This window comes from Danio rerio, chromosome 1 (genome assembly GCF_052040795.2).
Source record: "Danio rerio strain M-AB ecotype USA chromosome 1, GRCz13ab, whole genome shotgun sequence".
NCBI classification, from domain to species: Eukaryota; Metazoa; Chordata; class Actinopteri; order Cypriniformes; family Danionidae; genus Danio; species Danio rerio.
The window spans coordinates 38,372,906-38,391,206 of NC_141021.1; the positions used below are offsets into that span (position 1 = coordinate 38,372,906).

The following is an 18,301-nucleotide window of genomic DNA, read 5'->3' on the forward strand; positions in this document are numbered from 1 at the left end:
TTCCCTGAGATGGGCTGTGGCTGGAAGGACATCCGCTGCGTAAAAACGTTCTGGATAAGTTGGCGGTTTATTCTGCTGTGGCGACCCCGGATTAATGAAGGGACCACGCCGACAAGAAAATGAATAAATGTTTATACCCTTTTGTTTTCCCTTATTTCCTTCATGCTATATTTAATTCATAATTCCCTTATTGTTAAAAAAATTAACTAGTTCGTAGAGACTGTGTTTTGTTTTATTTGTACTTTAAATCTTTTGTTGTTATAAAAAAAAAAAAATAAAAAATTGGTGATGATGCCATGTGATGACATAACTGTTGCAACTTGAGTAAAATCGGTAAAATGATCTGTTATTGTCATTGTGTTCTTTTGTGTAAATTTAATTTTGTATGTTTGTTATTGAAGTCAATAAAAAAAGGGATCGGTAAAATGAGGTGCTGGATCAGAATTCCACAATAAGCCCTGAACGCACCTATATTTTTAAAGATTCGGTTCAATTGAACAATTCGCGAAATAGAATCGCTACAAAGCCGAACAATCAATCAGCCACACCTGGAAATTAACTAATTAAAACACTCGCGCTACCAGCTGGTGAAGTAGCCTGTCTCTCCAGTTCACAAGTGTTAAAGTTATCAGCTACTTTTTTGCGAGGTCACCCTTTTTCATACTGAGTTTGTCCCCCCTTTCCACCGCCTTAAAGAAAATGTCATCAGATCTCGTCGTGTCACATATGTTGAATACAACAAGAAACAGAGAAATTGCGTTTTACAGACAGTGAACAGTACAATAATTTGGTATCTCGTCAGCGGAATGTTTCCTTCCACAGCTCTCTTCGATGAAATAGATTGTCCCTTTCTTCAGTCTGGACGATGTCAACGACCTTATTGTTTGTACAATCACAGCAAAGACAGTTCTTCTGACGTGATGAATACCACAGGTAAACACACATGATTCACTTTGACAGTTATAGTAACGTTAACGTTACTGTTTTAAGTTTATTGCTATGCTGCTATCACTAACGATGTTTTACTTTCATTTAAATGATTCATTTAAATTTCATTAGTCAAACTGATTCACAGTTCTAAACAATTTAGTCATTCGCACGTCTAAACAATTCTAAACAAATTCGAGTGGAGACTCGTTTGCGTCAGTTCAAACCTTGCAACGTGATTAGCCTCGAAATTAAATTAATTACTTTAATAATCATGCATCAAATCTAGCTGTTTGCAAATTCACATAACTTTAAAAAAGTGACTAAAATGTGAATTACTAGCCTACACAAAACGAAGAAAATAGCTATTCAACTGCTTGCATGTCACCAACACATCACACTGAAAGAAGCCTAGATGGACATAATATATGTGGCTTATTTAAGATAAGTTGGTCAGTGCGTTACAATGTTAAAAAATTGACAGAAAAATAGGTACTGGTATACTTAAATTAAAAACACAATATAAACTGTATATCAAAATGCAGATGACTCCTGTATAAAATAATAATGAAAAAAAAAAAAAAAAAAACATGCTTCATATAACCGTAAACTGTGCACTAGTTTACAGATTAGATTGTAAAAAGAGATCTATAAATGTGTTAAAATCTATTATTATTTAGATTTAAATAATTTTGGGGAAAAAAATAGGAATTTTGTTACATGCATGCACACAAATGGTTGGTTATAACTCAATGTTTTGTCAGAAATGGACAACATTGACTTTTTTTTTATTTATTTTTTATTATTTTTTTTTAATTAATATTTTAAATTACACTTTTTAACTCAATGGTTAAGTTTGTCCAAATTTGGACCAACTTTAGATTACAAGAACCCAGCATTTTTCATTGTGAACTATAGACCCCTTACTGAATGTGCACATTTCAAAGCATGTGTTTATATAATTGTGCAGTTATATATTGTGTATCGTGATCGTTATAATTGCGCTTATATTTAGGGCCTCTTGCTTATTAATGTATAACTATTCGAAATTTTCAGAGGGAACTGCTGAGTCATAAAACTGAAAAAAACAATTCTAAGAAATTAAGATTACCCATTATAAGATCCACTAAGGTTTATGTGCCTTGTATATTTCTGAAAATGAGTTTATTTTCCCCAAATGCACAGCATAAAATAATTCAAAGCATTTCATTATACTGGCATTTAAATCAAATTAGCTGTTTCCCCCTCATTCATTCAATCCACACTCATTAAAATGGTTTTATTATTGCAAAGCTCTTAATTTTCCAAGTAATCTCTCAAATGTGTGTGCTCAAATTCTGCCATTACAGCATGCATAACAGAAGGAACATCTGTGCAGCGATGGTATACTTCAAAGCATTGTTTTGCAATTTTTTTTTTCTCTGCTTCACATTTAGGTCTTGGAGATCCTAAAGTGACTTCTGCCAATGGATCCTCTCACACCACCGAGGACAATTATGCTTGTCTTGAGGAACTGGAGAGAATCAACAAAGAAATCGAGGCGGTGAGGAGTGAGGTGGAGAAAGAACAAAAAAGACTGTCTCAGTATCAGACATCACAGTCTCTCACACAAACAGGCCAATGCTCTGGAAAATATTTGCGAACCACCAAAAGTAGGCCTAAAGACCAAAATGGTAACCATTTGAAATCCAAAAAGCCTGTTTGCTCAACTAGTGGTCAGAAGTATGTGGTTGACCGTGCCAGACCCAAGACTGATTTGGAATATGACCCCTGTTCTAATTTTTCAGCAGACTTGCTATCTAGCAGCTCAGCAGAATGCAAGCTTAAGTCATCCGACAAAGTCGATATTGATCACGGTCTAAAGAGTAAACAAACCGGAAAAAATGTTCAACCTCTGTCGTCTCATTTTGATGATTCTGAAGATGAAGGTACCTTGGTCATTGACATTCCATCTTTAACAAAAGACCACAGAAAACATAAACCCAAACAGGAGAGTGCAATAATTAAAACACATGTACTTGAGAGGAATGGTGCGGTTAACAATGATCTTTCAAATCAACAAACAAATCCCAACCAGCACAAAGAAAAGTCTTCTGATGGACTTCCAAGCCATGAAATGAAATGCACTCTGAGTGACCAGGAGAACGCAAGAACCTTAGTGAAACCTATGATGATCACAGAAGAGCAAGAATCTTCTGAGGGTGAACTTGTCATTGATGTGTCACAATTTGAGGATGAGCATAAACTTCCACAGCAGCGTGAAACTAAAAATAAGGAACTGCTAGACTTACCCAAATTGTGCCCTATTAGTAATGCTCCAGCTGAGCATTATAAAGAGGCTAATGATGGGCAGATAATTAAAGGGATAACAATGGCAAATCACCCTGGAAAAGATATTGAACCATTTCTGGAGGATCTAAGAGAAGAACCTGTGGCTGAACCAAATAACTTCACGAATATCAATATGGAAACATTCGTCAAGCAAAAAGAGGAAAAAGCTCACAACTTGGAGAATGTCCTGGATGACATTTCCACATGTCTAAACAATATGAGAAGTCAAAGTGACGAGCTCAAAACCATTCAAGATGTTAAGATGCTTCCTGTTAATTCTGTTTATGGAGATGAATGCATTTCCTCCCAATCTCCAAGAAGTGCTTTACAAAATCTAACTTCTAGAGAACCACAGAACAGCAGCATTTCAGGTTATGCTCTAAAGTCAGAAAATGTATCTTCAAAGGACATCTCTCAGATACATCAGCAGTATTTTCCTATGGTTTCATCTCAGTCCTTACCTTCACCATTACATAAGGCTGAAGAGCACAGATTCTTAGGACCACCACATTCTCAAAGTCTGACTGAAACATCTTGGGTGACTCTTCAGAGTAGTCACGGAGAACCATTTGTTCAGAACACACCTGCATATGTCTCAGAGATTGATTTTGGTGTTGTTTCTGCACCATCAAATAGTCAGCTCAACCCAAGAACTGTGGAGTCCATAGAAAAATTACCTACATCAAATGTATCATATTCAGCTGCCTGTGACATGACTGTTCCTTCACAGACCTTTGCTACAATGGCAGGAAATAATAATGAACCCATTGTAGTTGACTCTAGTTCTGATGCAGAGCTCAGGTACTCGGACCTAGATCTTTCAGACACCGACCCAATGGAAGAGTGCTACAGGATCTTCATGGAAGCCAACCAAAGTGAGGCTCCTGTGGTTCAGTGTGACGCACCTGTAAGTTAATTTATCTAATATATTATCAAGGATGTTCAAATGTAAAGTTAAAATTTTTTTTTGAAAAGCTTTGAATATAAGATTTTAAAAAGCATGAAAATTTAAAGCATTTATTTCACATGGAAGTTTTTGTAGCATAATACATTTAAGGTAACCATTGATCAGTTTAAAGAATCCTTGTTGAATTATTCATTTGTTAATGTAAAGTTTTTGAATGATGTTTACGTCTCACATTTTTAGGATAAAGTCGGAACTGAAATGAAGTCCAATCCAGTAGCCTTGCTAAAGAAAAGGGTCGCACATGTGGCAAAGTTTGAGGTATGTGACATTTGTATGTATGTGCGTGTGTGTACTGTGTATATACACACTAATAACCAAGCTTGCCGATGTTTTTTGTGTGCAGCAAATAGTGATTAATTTTACCAAAGCATTTTTTTGATATTGTCTATCCTTCCATTATCAGCCAGCCAGCAAAAGCAAAGCACAAATTATTGTCCCTCTTCAAGAAGGAACCTCCCATTTGAATGTTCCCTCCAGAAGTCAGTTGTGTCAAAGAAGAGCAGCCATTTTGACTGCAGCAGTGAAGGGATGTCAGTCTCAGGTCATTATAAGTGCTCCAAAGAAAGTTTATACATCTAATGTTCATCAAATTCATCAAAGTGTAGTGCAAAACTGTAAGCATCATGCACATTTTAGTTTAACAGATTTATTTGTTAAGAAATTGTGTTTTTACTGCTTTTTATTTTTTAATAGCATGTGTTGGTATCATTCCGGTTGGTGCCACTCTGCAGCTGGGGACTAACCTGCACTTCATTGTGCCTGAAGGAAATTGTGCTTTACCTTTGACACTGATTCCAACCACAATGTCTGTCCAAAGGCCACCTCAGCCTTCTCCACCTGTTCAACTTGCACCAGCTCAACATCCTACTCAACCTGCAAACTATACACCAGCTAAGGTTAGCAAATTCTTTAGTGCATTTTTGGTATTAAGATTTTACCCTGTTCATTTTTCGTATTCATGTTGTTGAGCTTCTAGTGAACAATTAATCTGTGCATAACATGCACTTCTAGACAAACTATAGACTTCACTAGCTAACAGAGAATGTCCACAGGCCAACGTTCTGGCAAGGTTCTTTCAAAGTAATTCTCTTCCAGGAATTGAACAAAAGTTATACTAACTTTGAACAAAGTTCTACGCTATCAGGTCTTTAATAATATTCTCAATGTTCTATTTTTTCTGGAGCTGTTTTAATTGGATTTTTGTCTAATGATTTAATGTTACACTGTATTTCAGCGACAAGCAATTTGTTTGTCCACACAAGACTCGACACAACAAAGATTTAAATACCACAGACCTTCTGAAGCACAGAATAGTGCACTGCACTCCCAACCAAATGTAAGGTTTAAAGTCTAATCAATACATATTTAACCTCTAAAATTGATAAAAGTACATGCTGAGTGACTGTTGTTGTTGGTTTGCACTGAGTCACAGTTAAAATATGTTTGCTAGTTATTTTATTATCAAGGTCTGAAGTAAACTATTTGCTCATGCTTTCAGTACATCTTTAAATGTCACATAAAACAGCATTCAAATTCACACAGGTGACGGTTAACACTGAATAAAGCACATAATCAGCACCTGGTGATTAATGTTCTAGTAGTTTAGGCTGTTTAACCATGAGGTCGCAAAAACAATGAGTAAATTTTCATAATTTCATGTAACTTTTTTATTTTTATAAATAAGACATTTTTTTTGTATCTGGTATTATGCAGGACTTTTCTTTGCATTGCCAAAATCTGAAAATTCAGTTAGCAACCAGTGACTGCCAGACCTGAATTTCTTTGGTCAAAAGACATCTAGTCATTTTTTTTTAACATTTCAGAAGAAATATTCTTTAATTGTTACATTTAAAATTGAATGTTGTGATTTGTATAGGTGATGGGTGTAAAACGAAAAGCAAAAGTTCATCATGAAGTTGGGGCAAAAGTTCCACACGATGTTCGTCAACGTTATGTGAACCTCTTTGTTGAGGAGTTCCTGAAGTCATCTGTGACGGTGCAAGATGCCTTTGAGAAGGTATGTTTGAGAGCAAAGAAGTACATTCATCATTTATTTAATGCTTCTGTTTTGTAATCTGTGTTCTCAACAACTTTTTTAAACACTTTAGGCTCTGGCAGAAGAGAAAATTGTTTATGACCGCAGTATCAATAAGCTGAAGTATCTAAGCATCGCTGTCAATGCGCTCAAGAGACTTAAAAACCAAAACATCTTGCCTGCCAAGGGTAGGTTTGGTATATTTATGCATGGTGTGCTTTTGTTCAAATTACTGCAGCCACTTTTGTTTACAGCACTGTACACTCCTATCAGGTCATCCTCCTTATATGTACTTACAGCTCCCAGTGAGAGAGATCAGCATGTGTCTAGAGGCAATGTACCACTAAATACTCAAGCACTTCAGGGACCCGGTAAGAGCTGGCTCTCATTTCAGGGTCAAACTAGAGTGTTCACCTCTGTCGCTATAATTCTTTCTTTCTTTTTTTGTTAGATGAGGTTTATTAAAATGCGCAGTAGGAAGTAGTCTATTTTCATTTTGGACCGTTAATATGTAGTAGTAATTAAAAGTAGTTTTTTTTTTTCATTTTCTAAATGAATACTTAAGACTGCTATGTGTTAGGATGTCTCTGTTTAGTAATAATAACAATAATAATGATGATGATGATAAAACAAAAATAGCAGACATTGGACCTATATATTTATTTATTAATACCTAAAGGGATAGTTCACCCAAATTAGAATAGTGATTATTTACTCTCCCTTTACTTGTTCCAAACCTATTTGACTTTTTTTTTCTTCTGAAGATATTTTGAAAAAACATGGAAAAATAGGTAACCATTGACCTCCATAGCATTTCTTTTTCTTGTCAGTAGACTTTGAGCCTTTTCAAAATATATTCTGTCGTGTTCAACTAAATAAAGTAGGTTGTAACAACTTGAAGTTGAGTATATGGTGAGTAGATTTTAATTTTTGGATAAACTATCACTGTACGAATGGTTAAAACGTGGGTAGTCTGAATTCATTCATACTGTAGTAACATGGTACACTGTCAAACTTACTGTCTTTTCCTTCTGTATTGTTTTGGGGTTTGTAAGATTTTAAAAAATCTCCACTGTTGCATTTTTTTGTTCAAAGATAGAGTAAAAAAAAAAAGTAATATTGTGATATATTAATACTTTTATTCTTAATAATATATTTTTAATTATTATTTCTAATATATTTTGTATTATATATTATTATAAGTGTTGTGATTCTTCAGAAGTCATCCTAATATGTAAGTAACATTTTTCTGTTTAGCATTGTTTGAATGGAAAGTAAAAAAAAAATACACGTAAACGTTTTCTTATACATTTTCATTCGTATGTGCCCAGCATATAGTTATCCTGGTTTTATGTTTAGTTATTTTGAACATTCACGAGTATGTGTTTTATTAATGCAGGCGATTTGACACTTTTTGAGCAACTGAAGGAGCACATCCTGTCTGAGGATTTGCTACAAGTAAACAACTTCCCTCGTAAACATCAGGACAAAGCTGACTTTGCCATCCAGTATGGAGATACCAAGAAGGGCATAAGTGACCGTGAGTCTGTTTAGAAGTTCAAACATGAGTAAAGACTTTTTAGTTTCCCAAGGTGAAATTAATAAATGGGGTGAAGATTTTATTTTTATTTACATTTGTAATAAGAACATTGAAATGAAGCTATTAGGGTTTTAAGCCTTTTAAATAATTAGGAAAACACTGCTAACAGCTTTAAAGAGAATCTGCTGTCGATGTGGAGCAACGTTCTCCGTCGACAGGAGTGGAAAACACACACGCAGAGAAGAGTGTAACTATCATTATGGAAAAGTCATTGAGAATAGAGGTAAGAATGTTTTCAAAATTGATTTGAATTTTTATTTCCATCAATATCTATTATTTACTCTTTCTTCTGCCATAGTGCCAGGCGGTGTTGAGACGCGCTACAGTTGTTGTGAGAATGCAGTTGGGTCACCTGGATGTCAAGTCTTCAATGTATTATAATCTCTGTTTCAATTATACTCATGCTTTATTAGAGGGACTGAAAACATTTCACCTGATTTGTCTTCACTCTATTATGCTATGATTTTTGTCCTTGAACTTTGATTCAATTGTGATATTGTAGCATTTCACCAAAGCCATTAACCTGATGTTTTCAATGACCAAAGTTGACTTTCAGTGTATTTTCTTGTGTACTTATTTACAGCTTCACGTGCATGATGCAGTTAGCCTTCAGGGCTTTGTGAGCAGTCTTTATCAGTCTGCGGTGGGAAAAACATGTCCAGGAATCTATGCCATTGACACACAAACAGTAAGGTTTAAGTACTGATCATAGTTGAGAGTTAAAAAATAATAATAACCAAGGAAAAAAGCAGGTAATTTGATATTTAATTTTGTTTTTCACCAGTGTTACACGACTCAAGGTCTGGAACTAGCAAGAGTGACTGTAGTGAGCAGCAGTTTGCAAGTTGTCTTTGACTCCTTTGTCAAGCCTGATAATGATGTCATTGACTATAATACCAGGTAGGGATTGCTTTCAAGGCATAACACTAAATTTGGCAACATTTGAATTGGATCATCACCTTTCATCAAAGTTTTCCACTGTTTCCTGTTTTAAGACAATTTTGACTAACTTTTTTGACCTACTTTAAATGTTGATTGGTTTATTTTGCTTTTCACAATGTTGTTTTAGATGAGTGGGGGCATGGTGACATTGACATGGTAATGGTGACATTCAAAAGAACTATAGGTGTTTATTGTACTTGATCTGTTTCAATCTTTAATTATAAAACTCATCTTAAAGGCCTTTTTACCCTATAATTATAATTGAGCTTGTATTAAAAATTAATGTGTTACACTTTAATGCATTATTTCAACTAAACTTATGCAATTGTGCCATTCATTTAAAGAATTGTTTTGGGAGCCTGAAAATTAAAGACCTACAGTCATCATTGCAGCATAAACTATGAAAGCACAATTAATTTAATTTTTTATTTCTGACAACTATGCCATCAGTTATATATCTATTTGTAAGCACATGTATGTAGTGTGTTATAGGCATGGGACAATAACCTTTTTCAAGGTATACCGCGGTCTGGAAAAGGTTTGAAAAATCACCAAAACTTTCCACTATACTGTTCCTATGGTATGCGTTTTTTATATATATATATATATATATATATATATATATATATATATATATATATATATATATACAATTTTTTTTTTCAGGTTTTTATTTATTTTTTAGTTTTTTGGACAAAAGTATCTTCTCCAGCAGCAAAGATATCCAAAGAATTTGTAAAGAAATCTGTGTTTTTGGAACTAATGTAGACATCAGAAGTCAATAATTCATTTTTATTTTTTAGCATAACATGTTTACTGTTAAAATATATTGGAAATATTTCTCAAAACAAAATTGTGTTGAAAGGCGAACAAAGTTTTGTCAAAGTGTTTTATACCCAGACATTTAAAAAGAGCATATTTTAGAGCAGTAAACACAACTTGCCTGAAACTGCTTGATGGTTATCATACCTTCAGAATCTTATACCGGCCTATGCCTAGTTTGTTATGTGTGTGTAACACTACTAGCCTGGAATGCATAATACAGTTTTTCATGGATCTGTGTTAATAGAGATGCATTTTCATGACACAAATTTAATACACCTTTTATATTTTGCTTTTTCCACACCGAAAATTGCTTATGGTACAAATTCTGGCATCACTTTCTGATTTAGTTTTTATTTGGCAAATGAGAAAAACATTGACAGCCAGTCAGTATCTATCCTGCTAGCTCATTTTAAGCAGTAAACATTAAAAAACTTTAGCTTTTAGTTAAACAAAACAGTGTCATCTGCTGGTGTGGATATAATATAGTTATCTTAGTACTTTGTCTGAACAGGCTTTAATTCTAGTCTATATTCTGTAGGTTATTACAGATTTTTTCATATACTTCATAGTTTACCTAATTTTATAACCCAAATGTCTGTAAAAACCTTTTACATCTGTAAAAACCTTAAATTCAAAATGTCAAAACTAAACATGAAATTCGAACCTGGCTTGCTCCGGTGTTCTCAAACTGTGCTAAATTATGTCAATTATAACTCTTTATCCTGCACAGATTCTCAGGCATCAGTGAAGCTGATGTGAAGAGCAGCAGCTCGTCTTTGCGTGATGTACAAGCAGTGCTTTTGAGTTTTATTAATGCGGACACAATTCTGATTGGCCATGGCTTGGAGAATGACTTGGCTGCCCTCAAAGTGAGTTCCAACAGTATGCCGAAATAACAGTATAAACTGTCAACATTATCAACCTGGCATTGGCTTTTTTGATTAGAGGCTCACAAGAATCACCTGTTGGTTGTTCTGCCATCTTCAGATTATTCACAGCACTGTGGTTGATACCTCTGTGGTGTTTCCCCATCGTCTGGGTTTGCCACACAAAAGAGAGCTAAACAGTCTGACTGCAGACTACCTCCGGAGAATTATACAAGAGAGTGGTATGTTGGCCTACTGCACACATTTGTAAACAATGACCATGAGAAAGCCTCCCTCAATCACAGCCTGTAGCTTTGGATACCAGGGGCCTGTTTCAGTAAGGAGGTTCAAACAACTCTGAGTTTAAACTTGAACTCTGAGTTGATTTACCGAGAGATTAAAAACTCAGAGTTTTCGGTTTCAGAATAGCTGATTTGAGTTAGGTCAATCAACTTTGAGTAGACCAACTCAAAGTTAAGCGTGCATACCGTGACTATAAAAAGGCATCATCAATGGACCGCAGATATTATGAGTGACAATGGCAACATCTTAAAAAAAAGAGATCAGCATTTCTTTCTCCGGCTGAATTTGATCTGCTCATGCAAAGTTATAGCAAATATGAGCGTATATATTTAAAAAGAAGCAACCATCAGTGAAACAGAAACAGTTAGCCTGGGAAAACAGCTGCTCAAGTAAATGCGCAATTTTTAATTTAAAGTATTTAAATATTTAAGTATAATAAAAAAAGTAATATAATGTGTGACGTTTATAAAATGTTTCTAGACTTTTATTCACGTTGATCTTTTTTAATAGATTTAAAAGTGCACTTGTGTGTCTGCCTTTTTATTAATCAAGTGATGGAGGTTGATATAACATTTAGAAGGTAAGCAGTGCTAAAATAATTTTTAGAAAGAATAATAATCCCATTAATCTAGTTACAGTACATGTCAAAGGTTAAGCTAATTATTTATGGAAAATGACAAGCCTCGTAAGTGACTTTGTTCTGTGTGTGACAAATGTTGGCAATATCTATGTTTCCATCAAAATATATTACATAAATTTGTGCAAAACTGGAATTTTGCATAAAAGATGCGAATAAAGCAGCGTTTTTATCCAATGAGTCAAAGAGAACACACTCACTTCCTGATTAACTTGCGCCAAATATCAACAGTAAAAACAGAATTTACTGTGGTAGAAGAAGCTGCGTCAATTAATTATTTATTTAATAAACGTACTTGCGCCTCAGAGACACAAGACAATGCTGACACGCAATGAACACGTGGGGGCGTTTGAAGCAAGACGCGGAGACTCTTGACACGCTCCTGACTCTCGGAGGTAATTAATAATATACACTAATTCTGAAACAGTTAAGGCATTTTAGAATGACCAAAAACAACATTTAAGATGTTCTACAGTGTGCTCAGTCTCCTGGTTTGTCCATTCACACACATTTTTATCATCATCTCTAACAAACCTTTTTTTAATGCACATACTGTAATTTGTTAAGTGCACTTCATAGTTTATGCACATCTTTTCTTATCAAATGAAAGTTTAACCTACTTAGTTATGCACATGTTTTATTATGCGTATTTTCAAAAATTATTTGAATCATGATGTTTCCATCTATCGTTTTTATGGGCATCTCCAAAATGAGCCCTAAAATAGGTGTGTGGAAATGTAAAACTAAATGCGCTTCATCTTTAAAAAAGGGGAGGAGACTGACAGAAACTCAGTTTAGAGAATAAAACCTGCTCCGGACCAGGTTGGATTCACAGAGTAAGTTACCACGGTAACTGACTCTGAGTTAAAGTTACCTCTTTTCAGAAACAGGTTTGACTTACCCTGATTTCTCGAGTTTAACAAACCTGCCATTTTGAAACGGAAAACCCAGAGTTTCTCTCATTTTAGGGTTAAAATACTGTAAGTTTTCACATAACCTGCTTTCTGAAACAGGCCCCAGGTGTATTTTGTTTCATAGCACATTTTCCATACCCTCAAAGCTAATGTATGGGTATTGTATACATTGAATGTTCAGATGTGTTTAACTCTTCCATGAAATTGCTGTGTAAAGTAATTGAGTCAGGAAACGGGTCTATTGAGCATACCTCAAAGCATGACTTGTATACAATTTAAGAGTACATGTCTTTCAAAGAAGACAAACACGTTTCTCATTTACCACAGTGGAGGGTCATGACACACGCGAAGATGCCACTGCGTGCATGGAGCTCATGCTCTGGAGGGTGAAAGAAGACTCCAAAGTGAAAAGATGGTGAACTACAATAAAGTTTATCCCTTTACTATATACACCGATGTATATGCATATAAGCTTTGCATGATTATTTTTGTTGAATTGTTGTTACTATTATTAATATTATTCTAAATGGCTATGATACATTTGTGTTTGGTCATAAAGCTTTTTTTTTGTTTGAGTTCACATTGTTGATTTATATATTTGCAACGATTAATAGAATATTGTTTTTTTTGTGGGCTTATAATGCACTGTGGCACTACTGTAAATAATGAATTCTGGAATAAGGGAAATAAATCAAAGGCATTAACAAGAAATCTGCATTATGTGGTTTATTTATGTTCAGCTCAATATCTTCAAGTGTGTTTGGCATCCAGGTGTTTGTAATCAGTTGTAATCAGTCTTTCTCCTGGCATTTGAACCAATGAGATTCTACTGATTATCAGCACCACATGTGTCAAATCTATGTAATCAAAGAATGAGGACATAAGTCACTCGCTAAATCTTTCATCCCAAAGATGTTCAGAAAATGTGGTACTTTCAGAAGATTTGCTACAAGGTCTGTAAATAATCGGACATTACTTTATATGTTGTTATAATATGGATCTGATTCATTTTTTTTTTACTAATTCATTTACTATTGTTACGATCCATTTGTCAACACTTGGATCACTTTTACAAGTCTTTACACAGTCAGCAAAGTACATTCATTTATTCAGCGTCTACATAATGCAAATTCTTTTCCCCACCCACAACCAGCTAGCATGTTTACGGTTTCCAAAAGTTTTTTTTAATTTTTTTTTAATTTATTTATTTATTTTTTTTTAATGAAGTTGTTTAATTCAGGACCTGAACACATTCCGAACTGAATAATATGGCAATTTGCTACATTTCAAAACTATATTGAGACACAGACATTGTTTGGAATTACACAAGTGATGCATAGGTGTTTGGCAACAGTTTTTATTTATTATATTTTAAATCTGCAGATGGTAGGTTTTTATTTCTTAAGTGTTTATATATTCCAGGCTGACATTGGAAGGATTCATCAGACAGTGTGTAGTTTAACAATGCAATGCCTTTTCTTCGTCAAAGCCTGTTTAATTAAAATCTAACTATAGCGTGAAAACTGAATAATATGGCAATTTGCTGCATTTCAATACCATATTGTGACTTATAACACTGTTTGGATAATGCAAGTAATATTATGTTGGAGATGCTAACATTATCAATACAAGATTTTGTGCCAAAATTCATTGCAACTCACGATTAAAACAAAACTGACATTGCATAAAGTTGTGAAACAATTCTCAAAGGTTAACTTTGATAAAACATTTTTAACCAGAATTTACATAAAATGAAACCTTTTTGATTACATGTTTAATAAAAGTTTTATGTTGTGTTCCTTTGTGTTTTTTAGATGTTTTTCTTACATTTGACTGTTGTCAAAAAATACCATTTCACTTATGATCTATTAAAATGACAAATGCAGTAGAATGCATACCAGACCAGTAGTTGATGTTGCTTTGTAAGGAAACACTGTCTTCCATTGCAGATTTGTGTGAAAAATTGCATAAACAATAAAAAATATATATAAAAAAGATTGAGAAATTGTATTCAGTTTAATTGACTGTTATGCCAAAAGTATCTGTATTCCTCTGGTGAAGTGTCATTCTACAAGGACAGGTGTTGGTTGTTTATACAGGTGCTGTTTGTATAATTAGAATATCTACAAAAAGTTTATTTATTTCACTAATTTCACTCAAGAAGTGAAACCTGTGTAATGTAAAGTATTACACACAGACTGATATTTCAAGTGTTTATTTCTTTTCATTTTGATCATTTTGTAGACAACTAATAAAAACCCTTCAATTCAGTGTTTCAAGAACCACTTCACACAGACGTATGCAAGACATGGGTTTCAGCTCTTGCATTTTGTTGTGACAAGCCACTGAACAACAGACAGCATCAGAAGCATTTCACCTGTGCCGAAGATTGGACTGCTGCTAAGTGCTCTAGTTAATGTTCTCTGACGAAAGAATTTTTGCAGGGTCAGAATCTGGAGGAACAGAGAAGGGGCACAATCTCCATGTTGCTTGAGGTTCAGGATAAAGTTTCCATAGTAATGGTTTGGGATGCCATGTCATCTGCTGGTGCTGCTCCGTTGTGTTTTCTAAGGTCCAAGGTCAACGCAGCTCTATACCAGGATGTTTTAGAGCACTTAATGCTTCCTGCTGCTGACCAACTTTATGGAGATGAAGATTTCGTTTTACAACAGGACTTGGCATCTGTGCATAGTGCAGAAAGCTACCAGGACCTGGTTTAAGGACCATGGTGTCCCTGTTCTTAATTGGCCAGCAAACTTGCTTGACTTAACCACATAGAAAATCTCTGGGGTATTGGGAAGAGGAAGATGTGATAAGCCAGACCCAACAATACAGAAGAGCTGAAGGTCACTATCAGAGCAACCTGAGCTCTCCTATCACATGAACTGTGCCACAGACTTATCAACTTCATGTAATTCAGGCAAAGGAGCCCCAACTAAGTATTGAGTGCTCTGCATGCTCATACTTTTCATGTTCATCCTTTTCAGTTGGACGATTTCTAAAAATCCTTTCTCCGTTTTGGTCTCAAGCAATATTCAAATTTTCTTAGATACTGAATTTGGGGTTTTCATTAGTTGTCATCAAAATGAAGAGAAATAAACATTGGATTGAATGTATACATTATACAAATTTCACTTCTTCGATTGTGATTAGTAAGATGATTTTGATGATGATGATGAAATCTTGTTTTACTTCAACATTTGATTCCATCTGCAGGACTCATCCATCTCTCTCTCTCTCTCTCTCTCTCAAATTAAATTCAAAAGAGCGTTTTTGGCATAACCTGTAAAGTATTGCAGATTACATAAACAATGAATAACATCATATAAATAAATATATACGTAGTCAAGAAACAAAAACTAATTTTTAGAAACGCGTATACAATCAAGAAAGAGACAAAAGAGAAATAAGAGGACTAAAAAGAAAAATGTAAGATAATAGATTAAAACAATACATAACTGTACATTCATTTATTTTATACTTGAATATATTAAATCTCTTCATCATGATGAGTCTCTGAAGTGGTGAGTGGATGATTATATGAAAAATATCAGTGTGTGTATGTGTGTGCGTGCTGAATATGTGTGAGACTCATTTCAGAACCACTGGACCAAATATACTGTTCAATTTACCCTGAAAAAAAAGAATGGTGTAGTAAAATCTAATAAATTTACTCATTATTTTAAAATCATAATATTAAATGTCAAGAATAGCTAGAATTTCCTAAGTAAATTATTTGATATTTACAAGATTAGATAGATAGATAGATAGATAGATAGATAGATAGATAGATAGATAGATCGATAACCTCGTTGGCCATTAATTTGAATCGAAGAGAGACATGTTGTTCAATCATCAATTGAAGAGTAAGCCACTTAAACATGAGGTGCTTCAGGAAAGTTATATAGTCCACAATTTTACATGTAAACTGGATACTGAAGAAAGGGGAAAGCATTTTTGGAATTGTCAATTGTGCCAATTGTTTCCAAAGCAGAATTGCCTGAAAAACACCTCATGTGAGTTCTTTGTTGTGTTGTAATATCTGGAAGTTTTGGGTGAAACTGATGTGATGATGTGACAGATGTGACTCAACTTGTGCATTCAAGTGATTTTCAAAAACTTAGTAAAAAGTTTTTTTTTTTTTTTTAAATGTTAGGTTGATAACTAAAGGAAATGTGAAAGGGATAGTTCACTAATAACATTTACTGATTATTAACTCACCCTCGAGTGTTTCCAAACCTTTAAGAGTTTCTTTCTTCTGTTAAACACAAATGAAGATATTCTGCAGAAAGCTGAAAACCTGTTAACATTGAACTCAATAGTTGGAAAAACAAACACCAAGTTAATAATAGTTAACTTAAACATCTTTAGTAAATATTTTCTTTAGTGTTTAACAGAAGAATCTCATAAATGTTTGAAACTAGTAAAGGAAGGTAAATAATAAATCCATTTTCATTTTTTTAGAGTAGAGATTTCAGTTTCAGATATATACTAATACATATGACTTGAAAGTTAACTCATTGTGCAATCACAGTAATATTAGTTTTAGAGCTGAAGGGCTTGTAGATTTGGCTTCAGCCTCTGTAAAATGACCCCTCTGTGTCTGGGCCAAAATCACAAACCCTTTAAATCACTCTGAAGGGACTGAATCCGGCAAAGAACTGAATCCAGGACAGGGCTACTGCTCTGAATTGACTTTTAAACGGCTCCTGGTGGAGTTTTACCTGCTGCTTGACCCCTTCCCTTCTTCTGACAGGTGTTTGAGGGCTGTGGCTGCCGTGAAAAGCCAGTGTGAGGGCTGCTGAAACAGTGTGCTGACATGCCCGGGAGCAGTGCCAGGGCGCTGTTGGTGCTGCCCGTTCGGGCTCATGCTGTACAAGCTATGTGAGCGTAGCCCAACTGGCTGCTGGGAATGCCTCCGCGACAGCACTGGACTACTGTACCAGCGTCCAGACCAACACACGGCTCTTGGCACAGACAGAAAGAAACCAGATGCTACTCCTTCCTGCTGAGAATGTAAGAAAATCAGTTGTGGAAATTAATGATATTAACATGGTGGCTCATTGGTTAGCACTGTTGTCTTACTCCAAGAAGGTTGCTGGTTCAAGTCCTGGCTGGGTCAGTTGGCATTTCTGTGTGGAGTTTGCATGTTCCCCCTGTGTTGGTGTAGGTTTCCTCCAAGTGCTGTGGTTTCAGCCCACAGTCCAAAGACATGCAGTTAAGGTGAATTGTTGAGCTAAGTTGGCCGTAGTGTGTGTATGTGAGAGTGAATTAGTGTGTATGGATGTTTCCAGGTATTGGGTTACAGCTGGAAGGGCATCTGGTGTATAAATGTCTGAAGTTTGAGAAAATATTAAGGGGTCACTAACTTTATTGATCTTTTTGCAACATTTTTCTGAACTATAGGCTACTGTAAAATGTTTTACACTATAAAATCGAGTGCAATTATTTAAATGAAACGAGTTCCTTTGACTTACATTTGAATGAAAGTTTGTTGAACTTATTAGAAACAAGTTAGGTGACCTCAACATTTGATTGTACTTAAACTGAATGAGTTAGTCTAACTCCGATTACAGATCCAGTTAAGTCAACAAAACTTAATAATAATAATTCCTAATATGTATACTGCACTTTTCTGGACAATCGAATTGCTTTACACATTGGGGGGAATCTCCTTATCCACCTCCAGTGTGCAGCATCCACCTGGATGACACAACGGCAGCCATATTGCGCTAGACCGCATACCACACACCAGCTGATTGAAAGGAAACAGAGCGATGAAGCCAATTATGATATGTGGATGGTTAGGAGGCCATAACAGACAGTGGGCAAATTTGGCTAGGATGCTGGGGTTAAATCCCTACTCTTTTTTTTCGAATAATATCCTGGGATTTTTAATGACCACAGAGAGTCAGGACCCTTCTCTTGTCCGAAAGACGATTCTTAATGAGCAG

At 35.0% G+C, this 18,301-nt stretch overlaps 2 protein-coding genes and 1 long non-coding RNA gene across 4 annotated transcripts in view; 2 read left to right on the plus strand and 1 right to left on the minus strand.

Annotated features, from left to right (window-relative positions):
* Positions 1-18,301, minus strand: part of znf827 (zinc finger protein 827) — a 789,732-nt gene that overhangs the window by 617,698 nt on the left and 153,733 nt on the right. The window lies entirely within an intron of this gene.
* zgc:152968 lies at positions 551-13,058 on the plus strand. Of its 2 annotated transcripts, NM_001327755.2 has the most exon segments (17): positions 551-933; positions 2,364-4,165; positions 4,406-4,483; positions 4,629-4,839; positions 4,919-5,121; positions 5,460-5,561; positions 6,102-6,242; positions 6,334-6,448; positions 6,560-6,631; positions 7,660-7,800; positions 7,970-8,083; positions 8,159-8,232; positions 8,444-8,548; positions 8,645-8,760; positions 10,358-10,496; positions 10,615-10,735; positions 12,675-13,058. In NM_001327755.2, coding segments are annotated over 17 exon segments (3,753 nt in total). In that variant the 5' UTR covers positions 551-806; the 3' UTR covers positions 12,767-13,058.
* The window catches only part of LOC141386123 (uncharacterized), a 92,560-nt gene continuing 87,500 nt past the window's right edge, over positions 13,242-18,301 (plus strand). Inside the window, exons 1-2 of the long non-coding RNA XR_015476712.1 lie at positions 13,242-13,300; positions 17,104-17,363. This is a non-coding gene — a long non-coding RNA (uncharacterized LOC141386123). The remainder of the gene's footprint in view (positions 13,301-17,103; positions 17,364-18,301) is intronic.

Coding starts and splice junctions, on each gene's coding strand:
- zgc:152968 (XM_087236171.2), top strand. CDS start 807: ATGTTTCCTTCCACAGCTCTCTTCGATGAAATAGATTGTCCCTTTCTT. Junction 4,166..4,405: donor TGGTTCAGTGTGACGCACCT/GTAAGTTAATTT, acceptor TCACATTTTTAG/GATAAAGTCGGAACTGAAAT. Junction 8,549..8,644: donor ATGCCATTGACACACAAACA/GTAAGGTTTAAG, acceptor GTTTTTCACCAG/TGTTACACGACTCAAGGTCT.